Here is a 14,616-nt window from a genome sequence, read left to right as displayed (position 1 = left end):
TCCTCAGCCTGCACTCCCCTGAGTTTACCCTGCCCCTCACCCAGTCAATGTTTGGCTATAAAGAATTCTATTCTGGCTTACACCTGATAGTTGCGCAGGTAACAGTCGTACGTGGGCTGCATTCGCAGGTTTTACAAAAGCACCCTATAGGGGTAAATGTTGGCCCCACCCTGGAACACCACTGGCCCACCCCTTTTTTGTAGGAGCAAATGTATTCGTGCATCATTCCTTGCGCATGTACGTTTGAGGTTTATACAACAGCAGTGGCGCGGAGATGTGCTCGCTGTTACGTGTGCAATTCTTTTAAAATTCACCCGTAAGGTTTTAACTGCATCTTTCATCGCCCAGCCCCCATTTCCTAGGGAGGGTAGGTCTGACATGGGGCAGCCCGAATCTGATGCCGCAGCCTCCACCAGGCAATAAGAGCTGATACCACCAAGAAGCTCCTGGGCCTTCTCTGCTTCCCTCAGTGGGACACATAATGGTGCCATCTAAAGTGGCAGAGCACGGGGAACCGCGGCCCGCATCTTCCACAGCATTTTGCACCTCCAGCAGCTTTATCATAATCTCCCTCCCCCACCCCCCAGTCCAGAATTTTGCTGTCATAAGACAAAGGCCTCTGCAATAATCCAAGCTTGTCCTGGCCTGCCGTGCCCTGTGTCCCTGTGTATTTTTACTTCAGGTTATCCCGGGATTGCAGCCAGGTGTAGGGGTCACTAGGGCCCATGACCTCCTTCAAGCCAGAATCCTTTCTGAGGGCTACAGAATGAACAAAGAAAGCACTTTATAACCCTCCCCCACCTCCCAGAGCACCCAAAGGATGGTCCTGCAGACAGTCTCAGTCGGCCGTCTGAGGGGGGAGGCGCAGAGCTCTCCACCCTGCACCCCCACCCCCGGTTGTCCAGGAGACTCTGTGAATGGAGCGCCTGCCAGGCACTTGGGAAGTTGGTGTCTGTTTGTCTCTCACTCTAGTGATGGAATTTTTTTGTGCCCCTGCAGCGTGGTTGGCTCCCAATGACAGAAGCTGGTGCTGCCCTCTGCTCGCTGCTCTCCGACTGTCCAAGAAGGCGGTGCTCTCCGCAGCATCAGCATCAAGAGGATGAGGAGACGGCAGAGGAGGGCGGCGCTGATGGACTGAAGGGAGTCCTGCAAACCGGAGAAGAGTGGCGCCAGAGCTGCTGCGATGAATTGTCCCCTGCAGCCCAACAGAACCAGCTGAAGATGCTCCATAGGGGAATGAGTTTTATAAGACAAATTATTCACATGGCATGTGGCACATTTGCTATTGGCATTCTCTGGTGAGAGATGCTCAGCTGGAATAGCAGAGAGGATTACAGGGCAGGGGTGAGGTGCATGGGCAGAGCCGGTGGTGGGGATCTTAGTAACAAAATGTCAGGAGATGCTTGGGGGTGAGGACGGAAGTGCACTTGGTGACCAAATGAAAGCCTTTTCTCATAATCAGAGAGTGAAAGACCATCACCTCAGCACTCAGCGACCATGGAAAACATTTCTAGCGCTGAGCAGCTCAGTAACTGACTGGAAGGATTAAGCCAGAGACCTCAAGGAGAGTCAGGAGAATGTCACAGACAGCAGTCCTGCCAATAGCTCTCAGCCCCTGGGGGGAATGTCTGCTTTTCTTGGTCTCTCTTTAAAAGGGATCGCAGAAGGGAGCTGCCTCTGAAAACAGACCTTAGGGTAGAACACAGGAGGGTGACAAGATTGAGCTATGTTTTGGTGTCCAGTGAAAGATACACAAATACCTTCTTTAAAATCGTGTTTGTGCTGTTCACGGGAGGGGGAGGTGTTATCGCAGAGAATACAAATAAGAAACACCCCCTGCCAGAGGCATTCGGCTCGATCCAGTAAGGCCGCGGTAAAAACAGTGAGGTAGTGTCAGGCGCACCCTTCCTCCCCGCACGCACAGTTCTCTTCACTAACTCCCCGATACTCTCCTCTAATCGCATGCAAATGCATGCCACGGCTGTGAAGCGTTAGGGAAGGGTTATGCCCGCGCAACCCATTTTACTGTATAGGCGCTGTAACAGCGCCTATACAGTAACCTGGGTGCGCTGGTACCTGTCATTTCAAATGACATTTGAAATGACAGGCACCAGGAAGTGTAAAAAAGTTTAAAAAGTGTAAAAAACAAAAAACCTGTGTGTTATATAAAAAAATAAAACAATTTTAAATACCTGTCGGAGGGCCGTGGGTCCAGGCGGCCGGTGTTAGGTACTTAAAAGATCTGTGCCTGGGCCCAGAGTTCTTCCTTTCCCTCTTCCCAATTTTGAGAATTTAAGTGAGCAATTGCAATCACCTCCGAGGATGATCCTTTAAAAACACATAAAACATCTTACTTAACAAGTGTATGTTAATTTTTCAAATGTCGTTCGCTGATGGTAATAGAACAGGAAAAGAAAAAACAAAGCCTTTGAATAAAAGAAAGCAAAACGCATGAATATTTTAATTAAGAGTGTAAAGAGAAAAATACCACAAGGTATGTAACTGTTTCTTTTACATATCATATAGCAGTACAGTCAGGGCCAGTGCAAGGGTCTGTAGTGTCTTAGGCAGGGCAATGTAACCCCCACCCTGAGTTGAATGTGCCTTCTGACAGTGGTAGATATATAGAGTTATGGTCACCCTCTTACTGTGCTCTCTCTCTCTCTGCTGTCACCCCTTCTTTCACATTTTTGAAAATGGCGCTCTCATGCATCCACAAAAATTACTCCAGCAATGGGTGAACTGCAGAAATAGGACATTTCCCCTTACAGCTCATACAAAACAAATATTCAGATTCTAGTGGACACAAAAAGCAATTCACCCACAAAATAAATCTCGATAATAAACAAGAGCGGATGTATCAAAACAAACTACAAAAGCATCTTTTCTTTAATTAGAAAACATTCAAAATAAATTTCCACACAAAAAAATATTCAGTATTACAATATATTTATTTATTTTAAAAGATTTCTATTCTGCTCTCTATACAAAATCATATAATCCAGAACACATAACATTTAAACACCAATGGGCAAATACCCAACCACATAAAGAAAATGTACATAATATAGTACATAAATCTTATACAGTACCACAGAGAAAGCATATAAACAATTCAACCCATTCTTTAATCCCCTTACAAAATAAATAAAATCACATACTAAGAAACCCATAAACCAAACAAAACAGAAAGACCCCAATTTAAAAATATATGCACCTAAATTTTACAAACCAAAACACACACTAAAAACAACAAACAAACATAACAAAACCATAAAATAACCCTCTGCATAAGGCTTCTTTAAAATTGTCACAAAGTCAATTAAATATTTCCCAAGAGTCTGTAGAGGCCAGATGGGCCACCACTATGCCAAATCCAGACGAACAAATAACTCAGCAAGGTGTCCACCTCGCAGGAGCGTTGCTCTGCATATGTCGGGGTCACTCCAGCCGCCCCGGCCCGCGTTTTCCGCCTTTCAAAAGACAAATCTGACATCGGCAGGCAGAAGAGACGAGACGAGTTCACTCATACCCGACCCACAAAATAACCTTAAAAGAAAATGCAACGAAAATTTCAACCCAGAAAGGAAAGGAACGGCAAACCCTTGCATTTATTGAGTGTCGGGTTGAGGTGCTTGTCCCATGTGCCCACAGCTAACAGCGCCACTGAGAATTAAACTGAAACCGGCCGAGGCTTCTTCCCATGTACTACACGTGCGCAGGTGCGCAGTCACTTTAATATCTGATTGTAGAAACGTCCCATTTCTGCTGCGGCAAAGGTGTACTTTCGGATTTGCGATTGTTGTACGCAGAAGTGCCGTGGAGTTTGCTCAAAATATCAATCTACCAGTTCTTGAGGCCTTCTATCAACTTTAAACACTTATTTCTGCACAGAAATAAAAACAAAAAAAAATCAGAAAGCAAAAATGAAATCTTACTTATTTTGTTTTTAACCAACAACTGAATTATTAGTATTTCTTTAACCATTGGTAACTCATTTTGGTTCTGAAAAATGAACTGGAAATCAACGAGTGCTGGTTACAAGCAAAGCCGGCGGTCTTCCAGCCTTTGCTACCTTTAACGCCACAAAAAGCCACATGAAAGCAGAAAGAGGTTTTTTATTTTTTAATGTCCTACCCTTCAAGAATCCTGAGGTCTGGTTCCGGAGGATTCAATACTAAGAAAATGTTACGCGAGTCATCCCTTCCTCCTCCCCAACCCCATCTAGTGGCAGGGGAGTTTAAGGATGCAGCCGAGGGTCCCGGTGCGGGCTGTGCGAGCGCCCTGGCAGAACCAAGAAAAGCTCAGGGTTCAGATCCCGCCCTCATCCCCCTTCTCCTCCCCCTTTTTCCGGCCGGAGGCTGCGAGGAGGGACGTGCAGCCAGAGGAGCTGCTAAGACCCTAATTGCTGGCCGGAGCCGCTCTACATCCTCTCCACCGGCGAAGTCTGCGGGACTCTGGACCAGAACAGCAACCCGTGCGTATCCTGCACCGGGGAGCTCCGGGCTAACCCGCACCTGCAGCAAAGAGCCTGGATCTGCGCAGGGAAACTTTGCAAAGAAGCCTGCATTCAGGAGCCCGGGGAGCTCTGGACCTTTCCCGATTTGCATTCAGAGCCTGCAGCAGAGCCCAGTCTGGCACCAGGATCCCAAGGCAGTGTGTGCAACCCTAAAGAAACCCAACAAGAACCAGGTACCGAGACACCCTACAGGGAGAGCGGGGGTGACTCCGTGAGGCCCCAGCGCCTGGAAACCCTGCCCGGCACCCCCAGGAGAGACGCTACACCAGACCCGGACTGATTCCCGCCGCCCTAACCGGCCCCGTCCCGGATAAATCCTTCCTCCCCCGTCACCTTCCGCCTCCCCTCCACCCAGGAGAGACTCTGCACCGGCCCCAGAGAGATTCGGCACCAAACCCAAACCGATCCCCCTTCCCCTCGGAAAGACACTACTCCGGAGTTAGACATATTTTCCCTCCCCCGCCCCTCACTGTGAAATACTCCACACCAGATCCAAACAGAGCTCCCACCACCCTTGAAGAGACCCTGAATCAGACCCAGATAGATCCCCCACCACCATCCAAAGACAGACTACACCGGACCTAGTGAGATTCCCCCTCCCCTCCCCTCCCCTCCCGAGAGAGACTGACCCAGAGAGATCAACACCGCCCCCTCCCCCCGAAAGACTGCACTGAACCCAGACAGACGCGCCTGCTCCCGGAGGAAACTCTGCACCAGACCCAGACAGATTCTCCCTCCACCCTCCCAGGCTAAGACTCTGCACCGGACCCTGATTTGCCCCTCCAATACGGCCATGTCTCCGCGCACCCTCCTCTTCCCCCTGCTGGCCTTCCCCTTCCTTCTCCCTCTCCCCCGCGGGGCCCGGGCGCAGCGGGAGCCCTCGGCTGACACCTGGAGGCACCGGATCCGCTGGCAGAACAACGGGCGGCTGTACAGCTTGGTGAGCACCGGCTCCGAGTACCAGCCGGCCCTGGACCGTGGGCGGCGGCAGCAACAGCAGCCGCCGGCCCAGAATGTCTACCTGTCCGCAGGCGAGGACTGGCCGGTCCCGCATCCCCGCTCTCCGGGAGCTCCTGCCCCTGCGCGCCGCGAGGTCGGGCGGGGGGAGCCCGATGACGTCACCCAGGAGGGCGATGCCGTCCCCACGCGCGGCGGCGGCGTAGGGGAACCCCTGGCGGAGAGCGGCCAAGAAGGCGGAGAGGAAATGCTGGGCGATGATCCCCGCAGCCCTTACAAGAACCGCAACACGGTGTTCTACAACGTGTACTCCACCGGCAGAGCCTGGCCCGGGATCGGTACCAGGAGGCCCGGCGGCGGCTATGGGACCCGCTACTTCCAGCACGGTGAGAAGGAAGGGGCGTGGCCTCGTGCAGAGGGTCGAGGGTGGGAGGCTGCCTTCTCAGGGATCATTTCTCACTTTGTGACTTTACCCCCGGGTTGTCATTAGCTATGGGCACATGGGCACTGAGTTTGCTGTCTCGCACAAGAATTTGTTGCTGCTCTGCCAATGATGAAACTTTTCCGGGTGAGGGACATCTTTTGGCCTAGAGCAATCTGTATTGGCAATTTACAAATACAAAACATACTGTAAAATGTCTGGATGTGAATGCCAGGAGTTTGAATAGTAAGACTGATAAGTTAGAATATATTGAAGAATAGACATTATAGCAGCCTTTCTCAACCAGGGGTTCCTTCAGAGGTCGCTAGGGGTTCTACCAGAGATCATGATTGAAATAAAATAAACACGGTTTTTTAAAACTTACCCCGGCCATCTTGCCATTCACAAGAAAGCAATGAACATTTTGCTACAGTTTGCAACTTCTTACATGTGCCAGCAAACGTTTTCGTGTTTAACAAGCATCAAGAGTTAGGACAGACATCGCCTCATTTCAGTTGAAGATGAAATCCCTGTGCGCTTATCTCCTGTTCCTCAGAAAATTAAGTACTTGTGCAGCAACAAAGAAGCACAGGTTTCATAATAAATAAGACAATTTCATTCTTTATTTTTTGGTAAAAAATAACACTTTTTATGCATATATATAGGCCTATAAAAGAGATCAAGAGTTTTTACAATTTATGGAGACGGAACTATACAAAACCAGTAGGCCAATAATTTGTCAAAATAAACAGATCCACAGAAACATCTCATTCTGTACTCAAAAGTGCAATGACAGTTATTATTGGATTATTATATCTACAAGTTACTAACATACCATGAGCTGTGGATATAATAATTTTTATGCAGGGGTCCCTGAGGCCTGAACATTATTTCAGGTGTTCCTCCATGGTAAAAAGGTTGAGAGATGCTGCATTATAGGCATTTCAGAGACATGGTGGAAAGAGGATAAAGAAAGTTTGCTTTCCACAAAAAGTTGTTTTCAGTACAAAGCAAGATTAAGTAGCCATGATACGTAGGGTGATGTCATCCAGTAACTCTGAATACACTTGTCTCTCCTTGCTAATATAGTTTTCAGCTCTGCTGAGCATGTGTGCTAATTCCCAAGTGGGCATTGCCTCATGAACCTCCTCAATTGATATCAGAGCTAATCCTAGGTAGGTAGTCAATTCTCCAGGGAGGCAGATGGGGATTTAGCATAGCTAATTCATCCTGCTGTCTAGGGAAAATGTTATGACCATCGGACGGCTGCGACCGCTCTAACTCACACCATGTGCTGCCGCCCTCTCTTCCTTGGGTGAACTCAGAGCTATGGCTAGCTGCTTCCGACACACATTGCCCTGTTCTGGGACTCCACATGGCGGTGGGGACACTGCCAACCGCCATGTCTTCTCCGGACCTTCCTAGGCGCACGTGTGCGCCACTTGGACTTCCTTTAAGGACACTAGGGTGGGAACCTCAGGGGCATCTCCTCCTGATAACATCACTAGCCCTGGACTCTTAAGCACCACCGGGGCCTGGCTCTAATCGACTTGGCAATGAGTTCCTTCATTGCTGATTCCTGCTGATCTCTCCTCGGACCGTGGTTCCCGTATCCTGCACTTCCTGGCATGAGACATTCTTTGGGTACCCATTCCTTGGGGGCTCATTCCTGTCTCTGGCTATCTGCTCCTCGAAAGGCCCTGCACCTCGGAAGCCTTGCCTGCCAGCGTCCCTGCTCCTCGGGATCGCTTCTGGAACTACACTGCTTCTTGGAGACTCAGCGTTGGTGTACCCCGCTCTGCGGGCCATTGCCTTTTATTTCAGTGTCTGTGTGTTATTGTTTGTAAGGTTTTGGGTGGACCCTTGGACACTGTGGCAGCTGACCACGCTCACGGGGGGAAGCCCCATGAGGGGCCACAGGTCAGGCTCAGCTTTGGGACACACAACACAGAGTTATATCTTTTATTAGACAGAGTTGAGAAGCCACCAGAGGTGGCAGTAGTGAGTAGAGATGAAGCCCGGCTGAGGTTCCTCAGGATACTGGAACAGCGCTTCCCTCTATGGCTGTGCTGTAGTGGAGAAAACTGAGACAGTGAGTACAGTGGAGCATACACAGAGTTCTGGTATAGAGCCTCGTTGGTAAAGTTACTCATACAGCGGTTTCTCCCGGAAGGTAACACAGAAGCTGGAATAGAGGCAGGCCCTCGAGGAGCTAGTACCTGGTTCCAGGGAACAGCTCTGAGGAAATAAAGTTGGTAACTCACTGATGATGTAGGCAGCGGTTTCTTCCAAGCAGACGCGATAAGTTCAGGCAGCAAATCAGGGAACATGGGCTCTTGAGGATCGAGTACCAGTTCCTGATAGCGACCTGAAAGAAATGAGAGAGGCCCCCGAGGAGCGGGTACCCCGTTAGGGTAAAGTCCAAAAGTTGGAGAGGCAGAGTAGCTAGGTATGGAGAGCGAATCCCATCCGTAAGGAGTTCCCTTGCTAACTCGATTAGCTAGCAAAAAGTGTAGGCTTTTGTATCCGGGATGCGTGACTTCATCACAGGGGGATGCCCCTGAGGTTCGTGCCAAAGAGAGAATAAGAAGCAGGGTCACGCAGCGCGCATGCCCTATGGTACCTGGACAACATGGCGGGATGCAGCGCCCAAGCTGGACCGGGGATGCCAGAGAGGACGGCAGGCAGACGCCAAGGCAGCCAGACGTCCATCAACCGCGGGAGGAGTCGCAAAAAAGGTAAGGTGGGCGGAGTGGAGACATCGGGCAGCAACAGTCGTAACACTGTGCCACGCTCCCCTGCTCCTCGGGGCAGCGCCCCGTGTTCTTCAGTGTCGTGCCACACTCTCCCGCTCCTCGGGGTAGCGCCTTGTGCACTTAGTGCTGCGCTTCTCTGCTCCTCAGAGCAGCGCCTTGAGTACATCAGTGACTGCGTCATGCTCCCTGCTCCTTGGGGGCAGCGCCCTGCTTCACTTCAGAGACTGTGCTCACACTTCCCTGCTCCGCAGGGTAGAGTCTTCGTGCATTGCAGAGACCCCTGGGGCTTCCCTGCTCCTCAATACAGACTTGCCCAGTCCGTCCGGGAAACTTCCCGGCCTAAGTTCAGTTGGGGTCCTGAACTTGGGCGCAATGTCCCCGGCCCCTCAACTCCGTGCCTATTACTATTGTCTTGGACACTCAATTGTTTCCTGTCCTTGCTCTGGTGGACTCCGGAGTAGGTGGTAATTTTATCCTTAGAGACCTGGTTCAATTCTTGGGTATCAAAACCCATCCTTTCGAGACTTCCTTGTGCATTGCTTCAGTCTATGGCGAACCGTTACCCTGTCTAGTCTCCTTAACCACAGAGCCAGATCGACTTCTTACTGGTGCTCTCCACGCCGAAGAAATTGATCTGTTGGTTCTAGAGAAGTCCATTCACTCATAGTTCTGGGACTACCCTGGCTCCAATGTCACTCTCCCCAATTCGATTGGGAGTCTCTCCAGCTGACAGAATGGGGCTCAGCCTGTCATCAGACTTATCTTCAGAAAGTGGCACCCCCACCAGTGGTTCCTCTGGCGACCACTTCCTCAGGCATACCTGCTCTCTAAGCAGACTTCGAAGACGTGTTCTCGAAGCAGAAGGCGGACCTCCTACCTCCTCTTCGGAAATTTGACTGTCCCATCGATCTTCTGCCTGAAACACCCCCCCCCCCCCCCCGAGGGCATACTTATCCGCTGTCGCTTCCCGAGACCAAGGCCATGACAGAATACATCCAGGAGAATCTTGCAAAGGAGTTCATTCGCCTCTCTATCTCCCCTGCTGACGCAGGGTTCTTTTTCGTCACAAAGAAAGACGGATCTTTAAGACCATGTCTGAATGCGGTCACTCTCAAGGAAAAGTACCCTCTGCCCTTGATATCTGAATTGTTTGATCGACTACACGGAGCCTCTATCTTCACCAAGTTAGACTTACGCGGATCCTATATCTTGGTGCGTATCCGCCCTGATGACATCTGGAAGATGGCTTTCAACACCAGAAATAGACATTACGAACATTTAGTGATGCCCTTCGGCCTTTGTAAAGCACCTGCAGTTTTCCAGCGGATGATTAATTAAATCTTCAGGGATCTCTTGTACATCAAAGTTCTGGTGTACCTGGATGACATTCTTATCTTCTCCAAGGACCTGGCCACGCACCGTACCGATGTTCGTACTTCAACGTCTTTGAGAGAACCATCTGTTCACGAAATTGGACAAGTGCCTGTTTGAAAAATCCAGTTTGCCCTTTCTGGGGTACATAATCTCCCAACGAGGATTTTCGATGGATCCTGTGAAACTAAAGGGAATCCAAGACTGGTCTGAAGGCACTTCAACGTTTTCTAGGATTCACGAATTACTACCGCCACTTTATACCACACTACTCTACGTTGGCGGCTCCTCTTACAGCTCTAACCCATAAGGGTCAGGACACCCGAAACTGGATCCCGGAGGCTCTTTCTGCCTTTCATCACCTCAAAGAGGCTTTCTTAACTGGATCCTGTCTCCATCATCCGGACCCGAATCATTGTTTCCTGGTTGAGGTAGATGCCTCCGCGATTGGAGCGGGGGCGGTCCTGAGCCAACGCTCTGCTTCTGGATCCGTGGTCCTATGTTCCTTCTACTTGCGCAAATTCTCTGTTGCAGAACAAAATTACAGCATTGGAGACCACAAGTTACTCGCCATCAAGCTGGCTTTGGAGGAATGGCGCCCTTGGCTAGAGAGCACCCAAATAAATTACAGTGTTCACAGATCATAAAAACCTGGAACACTTGAGCCAAGCCCAACATCTCAACGCCTGTCAAGCCTGATGGGCTCTGTTCTTTTCCAGATTTAACTTCGAGCTTCGCTACCACCCGGCAGAGAAAAATCTCCGGACAGATGCCCTGTCTCACTCATTTGAACCTGAAGACAAATCCGATGAACCAGGTTGTTATGGTTTGTTTGTTTTTTTATTTATTCAATTTTCACATGATTAATACAAGAACAATCTTGGTTAAGGAAAAAGCATATATAATAAAAACAAAAATTAACTTAATTACCCAAAATACATCCATAATGCTATAATTCAGTCCTCAATTATAAGAAGCCGATCTTAAGCATAACTCGAAAAAGATATCTCTTTTTACAAAAATTATACCTTGCATCGTACAATTACATGTTATTTTAGGGCTCACTGAATATATGGTAGCTATATAGTCTCCAACTCGGTATCCTCTAATTGTGTTTTATCACTCAAAAAAATTGACAATTGAGGAGGAGTATAAAACACAAAGGACTTGCCCTTGTATCCTATACAACATTTACATGGATACTTAAGACAATAAGTTGCTCCTATCTGGAGAACCCTTGCTCTAAGTGAAAGAAATTGCTTCCTCCTCTTTTGTGTTGATTTAGAGAAATCAGGGTAAACTCTTATGACTAGTGTCAAAAATGATTCCATCCTGTGTTTAAAAAATAAACGAAATACCCAGTCACGATCTGACTCAAACACAAAGGTGGTTAACAATGTAGCACTCTGTACCATATCACTGTCAGAAGTTTCCAAAATTTTGGAAACATCCAAACTAGTTTCTAATTTATCCATTTCCTGTGTTCCCTCCTGCTCTTTTTGTACTCCCTTTTTATACACTGGAATATAATAAATTTTTGCTAAAGGTGGTATTGAATTCTCTGGTACCTTAAGAATCTCAAGCAAATATTTTTTAAATACTTCTTTAGGTGGTAAATATGGTAACATTGGAAAGTTAATGAAACGAAGATTTCTTTTCCTGTTCACATTCTCCAAATTTTCCAATTTCATTTGCAATATTTGATTTTCTTTTATCATTGCATCTTGTACCAGTTTTGTGTTATCTAATTCTCCTTTAATTTTGTCTAAATCTTTTGTTTCATTATCTTTTCTCAATTCCATATTTATTATTTTGGTCTGTAGATTATTCACTTTTTCTATAACAGGGTTAATTTGTGCTACAACAGAATTTTGCAAATTCACTATAGCTTCCATTATTACATCCAATGTAACAACTTCTGGTTTACTTATTTGAGGGACAGATAATCTAGGCAAATAAACAGAGTCCTCCATTTTAGTTGGATCCAGGTGGGGACTTCCTTGCACCAGATTCAGTGAGGTGGTCTGTCCTAATTGGACTACCTCCAGCCTTTCCATTCCAGACAAATCCAGTGACTTATGGCCTGTAAGAGAGGATCCTATCTCTGCGACTTCCGCAGAAGGGCCCTCCCTCATTAGCCCATGGGCTCTGGCTATAGCTGGATTTACAGGTGGTTCCCTTTGGATCGGGGATAAAGATGTTGATAGGTCCGATGGGGAAACCTCAGACATAAAATCTAGAGGTTCACCCACCTGCACCACATCCGATCTTGCTGTACGTAGCACGTGGGTGTCCATAGGTCCTTTTATTGAGATACCAGGGATACTGACAGGCTCAGTTCTTTCCCTGGCTCTTCTTTTCCTTACTGAATGAGGCATTATATTTAACAAACTAAATTATCACAGGACCACATTGAACTCCCACTAAGGTAAAGATTTCGGCTTCTTATTGGGAGTGAAGGAGTAATTTAGAGAGTACTTACAGGTATGAAGATATTACAAAACCCCTTCAAATTCCTCGCAATTCCGACACAAAGCCGCACTAAGCCGCGCGCCCCTTAGGAAAGCGCGGCTTTGGACAAGCGCCGGCAACGACAAGCGCCGCTGCTGAGCCGTTTTTATGGGCTCAGCGTCCCGCCCTGATGATGTCATGGGTGGGCGGGGTTTCCAGCGTCGTCGTGGGGCCGGGTAGCCTCACCTCGATGCTCCGGGCCGGCTGCCCTACCCTCCAGGAAAAGTCCAGGACGAAGGTAATTTCAAAAAGGACTCTCTCCCTCCTTCAGCGCCGAAAAACTGTAGTGCTGAGCCGTTTTTATGGGCTCAGCGTCCCGCCCTGATGATGTCACGGGTGGGCGGGGTTTCCAGCATCGTCGTGGGGCCGGGTAGCCTCACCTCGATGCTCCGGGCCAGCTGCCCTACCCTCCAGGAAAAGTCCAGGACGAAGGTAATTTCAAAAAGGACTCTCTCCCTCCTTCAGCGCCGAAAAACTGTAATGCTGAGCCGGTTTTATGGGCTCAGCGTCCCGCCCTGATGATGTCACGGGTGGGCGTGGTTTCCAGCGTCGTCGTGGGGCCGGGTAGCCTCACCTCGATGCTCCGGGCCGGCTGCCCTACCCTCCAGGAAAAGTCCAGGACGAAGGTAATTTCAAAAAGGACTCTCTCCCTCCTTCAGCGCCAGGTTGTTATGGTTTTAAGGTGTTTGGTGGATTCTTAGGTGCTGCAGTGATGACCACACCCACGAGGAGGAGCCCTGCGGGGAACTGCAGTACCAGGCTAGACTCGAATATACAAACACAGAGATATTTTTATTATACAGCTTGTAAAGTTCATCAGAGGTGGCAGTAGTGAGTAGGTTCCTGTGGTAGCAGTCTTGGGTCCTCTGCTGAGGAGACCCGTCCCACAATGGTGGTGTAGGGAGCTCCGATGCAGGTTTCCAAAGAGGAGCTGTAGATGAAACAGACTGGTAGATGTTAGATTACTCACAACTCGTGTAGCTGTAATGGTAGAGTTGCCAGCAGGTAGAAGTAAAGGTAGCAGGCACCAGGGTAGACAACACAGGCCCTCGAGGAGCGAGTACCTGGAAACTGGATAGGTGCCTGGAAAGAAGCAAGGGCCCCCAAGGAGCGGGTACCCAAGTTAGTAGAATACCCCGATGGCAGTCCGAAGGCAAGTAGAAATAAGAGAACCCAGATGATGGAGAAAAACCTAGGTTAGCCAATGGGACAAAGAGAGTAACAGCGGTGGAGAGAAACTGGAAAGAAGAAAGTCCAAAAAGTAGAGGTAACTCCTACACGAAGAGTCTGAGGAAGCTAGGAATGCTGAGACGAACTCCTTTGCTAACTCAAGGAGTGGAAGACAGGAGAGGCTTTAAATAGCCCTCTTCAAATGACGTCATCTGCGGGGCGGGCTCAGGACTTCCCGCCCAGGTCCCTTTAAACCTCCCATAATGGCGCGCGCACGCACGTAGGGATGTCCAGGAGGCGGGGCTCAACGAGACGGTGGCATTCCGGCCATGGATCCAGGCCTCCCGCCCGTGGGGCCAGCCACAAGGCACTGCGAAGTCCTGGAAGGTGCTCTGCCTCCCTCCGGAGAAGCAGAAAGTCCAGTTGACTGGGAGGTGAGCAAGCTCGGTGGTGCTGCGTGGAACCAAGCAGTGCAACACAGGTCATATTATTGACCCTGCCTGCATTTGTCTTTCGGCTACTCATCCTATTCCTACGGGGAAAATGGTGGTGCCCCATCGACTCCATGAAAGAGTCCTCCGGTGGGCACATGATTCTAAGTTTGCCGGTCACCTAGGGCGAGCGCGAACCTTAGCGCTGTTTCAGTGGTTCTTCTGGTGGCCCACTATGGTCTCTGACGCTAAAGCGTACGTCGATTCCTGCAGCACCTGCTCTCAACAGAAACCCCTGGTCGGGCGACCTTGGGGTTTACTCCAGCCACTCCCAGCTCCCGAAGAACCGTGGACACATCTTTCCACGGATTTCATCGTGGACTTACCACCATCTAAAGGCCACAAGGTCATATGGGTTACAATTGACAGATTCTCCAAAATGGCCCATTTTGGACCATTACCGGACCTACCATCTGCACC

General features: G+C 49.1%; 1 protein-coding gene across 1 annotated transcript in view; it reads left to right on the top strand.

The window, feature by feature from the left end:
- Nucleotides 1-4,699: 4,699 nt before the first annotated feature.
- LOC115098022 (protein-lysine 6-oxidase-like) overlaps nt 4,700-14,616 on the top strand; it is a 38,082-nt gene continuing 28,165 nt past the window's right edge. The window contains exon 1 of the mRNA XM_029614297.1: nt 4,700-5,862. Coding sequence (XP_029470157.1) covers nt 5,313-5,862 — 550 coding nt within the window. The 5' untranslated portion in view covers nt 4,700-5,312. The remainder of the gene's footprint in view (nt 5,863-14,616) is intronic.

The sequence above is a fragment of the Rhinatrema bivittatum genome, chromosome 8, assembly GCF_901001135.1.
Source record: "Rhinatrema bivittatum chromosome 8, aRhiBiv1.1, whole genome shotgun sequence".
NCBI lineage: Eukaryota > Metazoa > Chordata > Amphibia > Gymnophiona > Rhinatrematidae > Rhinatrema > Rhinatrema bivittatum.
This window is presented reverse-complemented; position numbering and strand designations above follow the sequence as displayed.